The sequence below is a fragment of the Copadichromis virginalis genome, linkage group LG3, assembly GCF_057382275.1.
Source record: "Copadichromis virginalis isolate Kocher_CV1m ecotype Utaka linkage group LG3, C_Virginalis_male_GT1.1, whole genome shotgun sequence".
Taxonomy (NCBI): domain Eukaryota; kingdom Metazoa; phylum Chordata; class Actinopteri; order Cichliformes; family Cichlidae; genus Copadichromis; species Copadichromis virginalis.
The window spans coordinates 25473096-25482841 of record NC_140620.1 but is presented as its reverse complement, the minus strand read 5'-3'; the positions used below and the strand labels follow the sequence as shown (position 1 = coordinate 25482841).

Sequence of the window (9746 nt, the reverse complement as noted above, 5' to 3'; positions counted from 1 at the left end):
TTCGGAAATGTAGCTGGGTAATTGTGTCATTGGCATCGGTGAGCCACTGTCAATATGTGACATATTGAAATCACGTTTGAATTTGCGCTTGTTTTTTGCTTTCACTTTGCAATCGCGTGAACTGTGTATAGAGAGCGACAGTACTGATTGGTGAGTGATGATAATTTGCGCAATTAATTAATTAATTAATTACCAATCGTTAGCTTACTATGCAAACATGACAAGTGAAATCTCCCGCAGCTTAAACATGTGAGAGGTTGATCGCGCAGAGAATCGCTGAGCGTTATGTGAGTGCGTGTGTAAAAGCAGCAGGATATATATTTCAGTTCTGCTGAGCCAAATAAGACAGGTCAGGGTGAAGAAGTGACAGCCAAACAAAATCTTACCACAAAACGGAAAAGTTATGACAAATCAGACTAAAAGGCAAAAAGAAAGTGCAGCTTTTTTTTATTACTTTTTTGTTTCAGCAACATAAAATTTAAAAACTGTACTTTTGAGTTAAAATATATATTTATAACTTTAATAAATGACAAATTAAAAAGGCATGAACATTTTTTTTGTATCAAAAAAATATCGAACCGTGATACCAAAGTATCGAACCAAACCGAACCGTGAATTTTGTGTATCGTTGCACCCCTAATATATATATATATATATATATATATATATATATATATATATATATATATATATATATATATATATGTATATATATGGATGGATGGATGGATGGATATATATATATATATGTATACAAATACACTGGGATATTTATATTAGAGCTATTTTGTTAGATTTTATAAACTCGTCATATGTTGGATTAATTAATGATGACCAACATGGAACATATTGCAACATGGAGATAAAAGTAGGTGGGTCGTCTGTAACACAGTCACCGTTCTAACGTGTATTTCCTAAGAAACTGCATGTCACAGCTGGTGATTTCACAATCAGCCTGTCGTGTATAAAGGCAGGTGTTTCTGTTTGAGATCAGCATATTCCAGCCACCTAAAATACTTTATCCAGTGAAACACTTTCTGCGCACACGTAAGTCTGCAACACTGTTTAAAAAGTTTTTGAGATTTAGTCGAGCTAATGCAATCTATTAAATGATTCTTACTTTACTTTCTACTTTACTGATGGTGGTACAGGTTTTTGGTTTCTATCAACATGAACTTGAAATCTCTTTACTTGCTATTTTTATTAAAGTGAAAGCATGCAAGTTAAGTTTTGTTTATTGTGCATTATACGTAAGCTCTTTTAGGTTGATCTGACTTGTTAACTCCTGTGTCTGGGAGAGGGTGCCCCTAGTTAAATCATGTGTCACCACTTGACATAATCTAATCACATTGTTCTAACAATTCTCTTTTTTTTCAGTACACTGCTCACACAGTACGTGCATTTTGTTGTGTTCTGCATAAAAATGTCATCCTAGCCTCAGTAGGCCATTATAAACAGATTCCAGGTCTGCATCAACTGTGATGTCCAGATTAATCTTTTTAAATGTTGGCTGAGAAATACTGTAACAGTCTGAATGATGGCTTAATCTTTATTTGACTCATTGTTTCAAAATTAGGATTGGTTCTGTGGATTTGCTTTTCTTCATGTTTCCTTTTGAAAGAGCTTTGGAACAAGAAGATATAATGTGTTGCTACTGTCAGAATTACTAATAGTAACATAAGCACAGTTTGGTAAAAGGTCAGCAATTCATGGCATTAGTTAGTAACCAACTGTGCAACATGCATGTTTCTGTCCTGTTTTCTCTTTAAAACCACTTTGCTCTCTGTGTGTTCACTCATGAATTCTTTTTTTGATGCAGGAACTCAAAATGCCCGACATCACTGATCTTGCAGTGTCTGTAGATAAAAGTGATGAGAGTAAGCTTCGTGCAGAACACTTCATGAAAATTGATGTCAATCTGAATGAAGGAGTCAAAGGAAACACCATCTACCTTTGGTACAAAACGGGCAACTGTGCAGCCATCACCAGGATTCAATTTTCATTCAATAAAGAGATGGCAAAGGGCTTGATCTCTGATGGCTTCCACAAGATTGAAAAAAACCTCAACTCTGGAGCGGGTGGAGATGAGATCTACCTGTGGTACAAAAAAGGCACCACAGACTATGATGTTCCCATCCAGAAGCTTGATGTCACTACGAAATGGTTAGATGAAGCTCAGAAGCTTAAACATGGCTGGGAGAAACTGGCCTTTGACCTGAACCATGGTGCTGGAGGAAAGCCAGTCTACCTGTGGGTGAAGAGAGAGAAGCCAACGTACATCTGTGACATTGATGCCAGCACTGCCTCTGATGGAGATGCTGACTTCTTCAGCAAGGGTTACATCCGAATGGATGAAAACAACAAAGGGGGAAAACTCTTCATCTGGTACCGTCAGACCACTGACCCTGAGCGGGCCATCAAAGATCTGGAAATCTCCATCAGCCAGGATGAGTATGACAGCTTTCAAAATCAAGGCTATGAACCAGTGAACCAGGATCTACAAGAGGGAAGCCAATCTAACCAGGTGTTCCTGTGGTACAAGAAAGACGACTGCTGCAAAAGCCCCATCAAGATCATCACTCTGATCAGCAAAAACGCTAAGGGGGTGTATCAGGATGTTGGAATGGAGGTCATTGAAAAGCCCTTCATCAGAGGCAGCTGTGCCTGTGATAGCAGTTACCTGTGCTTCCTTCAATGAGAGTAGTCGTGGTAACAGAGCTGAAAGCAAGGAATCAAAGTTGTTCCTGTTTAATGGGTTTGGTGATGGTTCTTCTTTCCTTTCTGAAATGATCTTCAATCACTGTGATCTCAGAGCTTTGACTCCACCAACGATCATTGATCTCACAATCAATCAATCTGTTTGACTCTGTATGACTTTATTCTAATGATTGTCTCTGTTTCAATAAAGCCTCTTGAGCATCTGAAATATCTTTGTGTCGTGTGTCAAAGCTTCAACTGATGCGTGTTAACAGAATAAAGTGAAGAGAGCAGCTCAGCAGGATCAATACATGACTTCATTTAGCAGAAACCTGGGTTCACTGTCTGGGCATTTTAATAACATCGGTATTATTTGTGGTAGTAGTATTGATTGTTGTAAAGCAGAAATCTCACTAAATCTCGTTGTACGGAGATCCAGATGAATTTAAAGATGTCATCAGAATTTATTACTGTTATTATTTTGGTTCCTGATGACGTTTGCAGACTTTGAGCTACAGAAACCATTCAGCTTGGTGACGCTGAGCTCTTTCAACCTGTTTAGGAAGCCTTATAATTCTGAAATACAGTCAGAGCATCATCAGGCAGAGAGTGAAGGAAAGGAGGCAAAAACAGAGGGAGGAAGAAAGGAGAGGATGATGAAAAAGGAAGCAGGAGAGGTGAAAGTTACCGAGTATACTGATGTTTGTGAGACAGGGGCCGAGATGTCACATCAGTTTACATGGTGGGACACATGCAGCCCACTCTGATCCTGAGTCAAACTTTGCCTTGTCTCAGTGTAAACAGCTTTATCTGCACATTTAATCTCTCATATATGTTTATATAAGTAAAAGAGGGGCACATCTCAGTGTTTCTACGCCATAAAGAAGTCACTCTGTCAGCATTCCTCTCTGGGCAACTACAGAGGAGCAGAAGAGTCAAAATAAAGGCTTTTATGCCTCAATAATTAATTACAATAAAATATGCATTATAAAATTCGCATTCAAAATCAATAACTAAAAGTGAAATAAAAAGTCCTTCTAAAATATTTTTACTAAGCAATGTGGGAACATTTGGACTGACGAGTTTACTGTCAGCATTTTAATCGCTAGTTTAAAGGCTGTAGGTTGCAGCCATTGCTCTAACACTGTATAACACTGTATAAATGTAGTCTGAATTTCTTCAAGCTTTATTTATGAAGAGCACTGCTGCTTACAAAACACATAGCTAGCTTGTACTGCTGGGTTATGTTTTCATAAGCTAAGATGCAAGAAAGTCCTGTGTTCATTTAAGGCCGGGGTCCCTCTGTGTGGAGTTTGCGTGTTCTCCCCGTGTTCGCGTGGGTTCTCTCCGGGTACTCCAGCTTCCTCCCACAGTCCAAAGACATGCAATTAGTGGGGATAGGTTAATTGGAAACTCTAAATTGCCCATAGGTGTAAATGTGGGTGTAAATGCTTGTCTCTGTGTTAGCTCTGCGACAGACTAACGACCTGTACAGCGTTTACTCTGCCTCTCGCCCTAAGACAGCTGGGATATGCTCCAGGCCCTGAAAAAGGATAAGTGGAAATGAATGAATAGATGGATGAACCTCCTCTATGGTAGTATAACTGAAGCACATAACTAACACTGAAACCTCAGAGTTTCTTTTAAGTCACCTCGATGAGACAAAGTCCAAATTATTTATAAACATAAATACAGCTTTTCTCACACTTTTCTCTCTACATTTGGAGATTTGTGGGAGCTTTTAATAAATGACAAACACATTTGTCATCTTTATGTGCTCACAGTTTGACAGAGAAACAACAGTCTGACTTTGTTCAGAGTTTATTTAATAATATGTAGGGAAAAAATGACAGTTTTTCACCACAGATTTTAGTGTTTTGTTATAAAGTTCTTGTTTGTTTGTTCTGTGACTCAAAAACAAAACAAACACACAAACAAATAAACACAAAGACTTACCAAAGATATAGACTTCAGACTCTGACAGTGATCCAAACTGTCACTGTCAAAGTGAAATGAATCGTTGGAGTCGAAACAAACCGAGACAAGAATTAACGAGTCACTGCAAGTTTCCAGCATTCCATCATCTACTCCTCAGATAAAAACTGAGCATGATGGACACAGGCACGGTTTGGCACTATTTATGTTCCTATTTTCCTATTTTAGTTAGAAGACCCAAATGCCATGTTGCAATACTATACTGCTCTGGTAGCCAACCTTTCACATGTAGGTTTGACAGGTTTGTGAGTGTACACTTTATCCAAAACCTAGTGAGGGTTTACTCATCTTTGCCAGCGGGTGGCTGTAGCTCAGGCAGTAGCGCAGGTCACCTATTGATTGGAAGGTTAGTGGTTCAATCCCTGGCTTCTCCAGTCTGCATGTTGTGAGTGTGAATGTGTATGAATGTAATTACGAAGCACACAGTTTAGAGAGAGTGTGATTGGGTAAATGTGGCATGTTGTATAGAGTACTTTGAGTAGTCTGGGAGAGTTGAAAAATGCTATATAAGAATCAGTCCATTTACTGTCTGAACAGAATTTCATCATGTTACTTTTGCACTGTTATGCACATGTTGTTATTACATGGCTTAAATAAGGTATGCATTAAGCTGACATCTGGGACCAGAGCTGAAACTGTTCTGGGCCAGCACAGGGCCATCAGTGTGTCTGCAACTGGCCCGTGGCTGCACAAAACTTACACATGGCCCACATACCGCAAAGAATGACAGCCCTTTGGTGGCCCAGACCAAGTTTGCCAGAGGTAATCCACACATGGATAAGCAAAGGAACACCGGTGTGTCTGCAACTGGCCTTGTGCTGGCCCATGTGTAGGCCACCTCTAGCAAACCAGATCTGGGCCACCAATGGGCCATCATTCTTTGCGGTAACTGGGCCATATGTAAGCACAATGTGTGGGCCAGATCTGGACCATACCAGTTTTGCTATGTGGGTTGGAGCCTTTGTGGAGTCTTTGATAAACTCTTCATGATTTGCTTACCATCCCCGCCTCTGAGCTGAGGGTGCCGTCATCTATCTGCTCAATATAGACACATACACACATATATACACATATATGTGTGTGTGTATATGTATATATATATATATATATATATATATATATATATTTATTTTAGGGGTGCAACGATACACAAAATTCACGGTTCGGTTCGATACTTTGGTGTCACGGTTCGATATTTTTTCGATACAAAAAAAAATGTTCATGCCTTTTTAATTTGTCATTTATTAAAATTATAAATATATATTTTAACTCAAAAGTACAGTTTTTAAATTTAATGTTGCTGAAACAACAAAGGGATAAAATAATAAATCTATCTGATCGAGAAATCACTCATCTTTGGAAAAGAGAGTTTATTACAGAGAAATGGCTCTTTCCAAAATAAAGATTCTTTCGGAAATGTAGCTGGGTAATTGTGTCATTGGCATCGGTGAGCCACTGTCAATATGTGACATATTGAAATCACGTTTGAATTTGCGCTTGTTTTTTGCTTTCACTTTGCAATCGCGTGAACTGTGTATAGAGAGCGACAGTACTGATTGGTGAGTGATGATAATTTGCGCAATTAATTAATTAATTAATTACCAATCGTTAGCTTACTATGCAAACATGACAAGTGAAATCTCCCGCAGCTTAAACATGTGAGAGGTTGATCGCGCAGAGAATCGCTGAGCGTTATGTGAGTGCGTGTGTAAAAGCAGCAGGATATATATTTCAGTTCTGCTGAGCCAAATAAGACAGGTCAGGGTGAAGAAGTGACAGCCAAACAAAATCTTACCACAAAACGGAAAAGTTATGACAAATCAGACTAAAAGGCAAAAAGAAAGTGCAGCTTTTTTTTATTACTTTTTTGTTTCAGCAACATAAAATTTAAAAACTGTACTTTTGAGTTAAAATATATATTTATAATTTTAATAAATGACAAATTAAAAAGGCATGAACATTTTTTTTGTATCAAAAAAATATCGAACCGTGATACCAAAGTATCGAACCAAACCGAACCGTGAATTTTGTGTATCGTTGCACCCCTAATATATATATATATATATGTATATATATGGATGGATGGATGGATGGATGGATATATATATATATGTATACAAATACACTGGGATATTTATATTAGAGCTATTTTGTTAGATTTTATAAACTCGTCATATGTTGGATTAATTAATGATGACCAACATGGAACATATTGCAACATGGAGATAAAAGTAGGTGTATGCTGTCCTCGCCCTGAGTCTCTTAGTTTCACCAGCTAGACAGCGAGATAACGATGCTCCAATAACCAGACTTATTTTCCTTTTTGCGCTGATTTATTGAAGAATGGCCTCTGACCATTGCCTTCTCTTTGACCATCGTAAAACTGAAAGTACAAAATACTGTATTAGCTAACTAACATTGTAAACTAGCTTGTTACCCTCTTACTGCAAGCTAACAAGATAAAACTTTCAAATGTACAAATTATCGTACCATTTTTACACAAAACAAAAGAATAATTATTTTATCGACACTCATACTTACAGACATATCTTGTCCAAGGCAACAACATTTTAAGGTCCGTATCAGCTTAGAACGATAACATTACGGTATCACTTTCCGCCATCTTTTATTTCTTCTTCACGTTCTCATTTTTTTCCTTTCCCAAAGTAACCGAACCCAAAGCAGCCACTAGAGGGAGCTCTAGGGCAGCTTACAACTATAATATCCGATTTAAGTTATAAAAGGCAGAACAAGGTGGGTCGTCTGTAACACAGTCACCGTTCTAACGTGTATTTCCTAAGAAACTGCATGTCACAGCTGGTGATTTCACAATCAGCCTGTCGTGTATAAAGGCAGGTGTTTCTGTTTGAGATCAGCATATTCCAGCCACCTAAAATACTTTATCCAGTGAAACACTTTCTGCGCACACGTAAGTCTGCAACACTGTTTAAAAAGTTTTTGAGATTTAGTCGAGCTAATGCAATCTATTAAATGATTCTTACTTTACTTTCTACTTTACTGATGGTGGTACAGGTTTTTGGTTTCTATCAACATGAACTTGAAATCTCTTTACTTGCTATTTTTATTAAAGTGAAAGCATGCAAGTTAAGTTTTGTTTATTGTGCATTATACGTAAGCTCTTTTAGGTTGATCTGACTTGTTAACTCCTGTGTCTGGGAGAGGGTGCCCCTAGTTAAATCATGTGTCACCACTTGACATAATCTAATCACATTGTTCTAACAATTCTCTTTTTTTTCAGTACACTGCTCACACAGTACGTGCATTTTGTTGTGTTCTGCATAAAAATGTCATCCTAGCCTCAGTAGGCCATTATAAACAGATTCCAGGTCTGCATCAACTGTGATGTCCAGATTAATCTTTTTAAATGTTGGCTGAGAAATACTGTAACAGTCTGAATGATGGCTTAATCTTTATTTGACTCATTGTTTCAAAATTAGGATTGGTTCTGTGGATTTGCTTTTCTTCATGTTTCCTTTTGAAAGAGCTTTGGAACAAGAAGATATAATGTGTTGCTACTGTCAGAATTACTAATAGTAACATAAGCACAGTTTGGTAAAAGGTCAGCAATTCATGGCATTAGTTAGTAACCAACTGTGCAACATGCATGTTTCTGTCCTGTTTTCTCTTTAAAACCACTTTGCTCTCTGTGTGTTCACTCATGAATTCTTTTTTTGATGCAGGAACTCAAAATGCCCGACATCACTGATCTTGCAGTGTCTGTAGATAAAAGTGATGAGAGTAAGCTTCGTGCAGAACACTTCATGAAAATTGATGTCAATCTGAATGAAGGAGTCAAAGGAAACACCATCTACCTTTGGTACAAAACGGGCAACTGTGCAGCCATCACCAGGATTCAATTTTCATTCAATAAAGAGATGGCAAAGGGCTTGATCTCTGATGGCTTCCACAAGATTGAAAAAAACCTCAACTCTGGAGCGGGTGGAGATGAGATCTACCTGTGGTACAAAAAAGGCACCACAGACTATGATGTTCCCATCCAGAAGCTTGATGTCACTACGAAATGGTTAGATGAAGCTCAGAAGCTTAAACATGGCTGGGAGAAACTGGCCTTTGACCTGAACCATGGTGCTGGAGGAAAGCCAGTCTACCTGTGGGTGAAGAGAGAGAAGCCAACGTACATCTGTGACATTGATGCCAGCACTGCCTCTGATGGAGATGCTGACTTCTTCAGCAAGGGTTACATCCGAATGGATGAAAACAACAAAGGGGGAAAACTCTTCATCTGGTACCGTCAGACCACTGACCCTGAGCGGGCCATCAAAGATCTGGAAATCTCCATCAGCCAGGATGAGTATGACAGCTTTCAAAATCAAGGCTATGAACCAGTGAACCAGGATCTACAAGAGGGAAGCCAATCTAACCAGGTGTTCCTGTGGTACAAGAAAGACGACTGCTGCAAAAGCCCCATCAAGATCGTCACTCTGATCAGCAAAAACGCTAAGGGGGTGCATCAGGATGTTGGAATGGAGGTCATTGAAAAGCCCTTCATCAGAGGCAGCTGTGCCTGTGATAGCAGTTACCTGTGCTTCCTTCAATGAGAGTAGTCGTGGTAACAGAGCTGAAAGCAAGGAATCAAAGTTGTTCCTGTTTAATGGGTTTGGTGATGGTTCTTCTTTCCTTTCTGAAATGATCTTCAATCACTGTGATCTCAGAGCTTTGACTCCACCAACGATCATTGATCTCACAATCAATCAATCTGTTTGACTCTGTATGACTTTATTCTAATGATTGTCTCTGTTTCAATAAAGCCTCTTGAGCATCTGAAATATCTTTGTGTCGTGTGTCAAAGCTTCAACTGATGCGTGTTAACAGAATAAAGTGAAGAGAGCAGCTCAGCAGGATCAATACATGACTTCATTTAGCAGAAACCTGGGTTCACTGTCTGGGCATTTTAATAACATCGGTATTATTTGTGGTAGTAGTATTGATTGTTGTAAAGCAGAAATCTCACTAAATCTCGTTGTACGGAGATCCAGATGAATTTAAAGATGTCATCAGAATTTATTACTGTT

The 9746-nt window shown here is 38.6% G+C and overlaps 2 protein-coding genes across 2 annotated transcripts; both read left to right on the top strand.

The window, feature by feature from the left end:
* Nucleotides 1-975: 975 nt before the first annotated feature.
* On the top strand, nucleotides 976-2926 carry LOC146713648 (uncharacterized). The gene is made up of 2 exons (XM_085452697.1): nucleotides 976-1047; nucleotides 1820-2926. Exon 2 carries the CDS (start codon nucleotides 1829-1831, stop codon nucleotides 2696-2698), a length of 870 nt encoding a protein of 289 aa, XP_085308823.1. The 5' UTR covers nucleotides 976-1047; nucleotides 1820-1828; the 3' UTR covers nucleotides 2699-2926.
* Nucleotides 2927-7549: 4623 nt separating this feature from the next.
* LOC146713647 (uncharacterized) lies at nucleotides 7550-9500 on the top strand. The gene is made up of 2 exons (XM_085452696.1): nucleotides 7550-7621; nucleotides 8394-9500. The coding sequence occupies exon 2, from the start codon at nucleotides 8403-8405 to the stop codon at nucleotides 9270-9272; it is 870 nt and encodes a 289-aa protein (XP_085308822.1). The 5' UTR covers nucleotides 7550-7621; nucleotides 8394-8402; the 3' UTR covers nucleotides 9273-9500.
* Nucleotides 9501-9746: the final 246 nt, after the last annotated feature.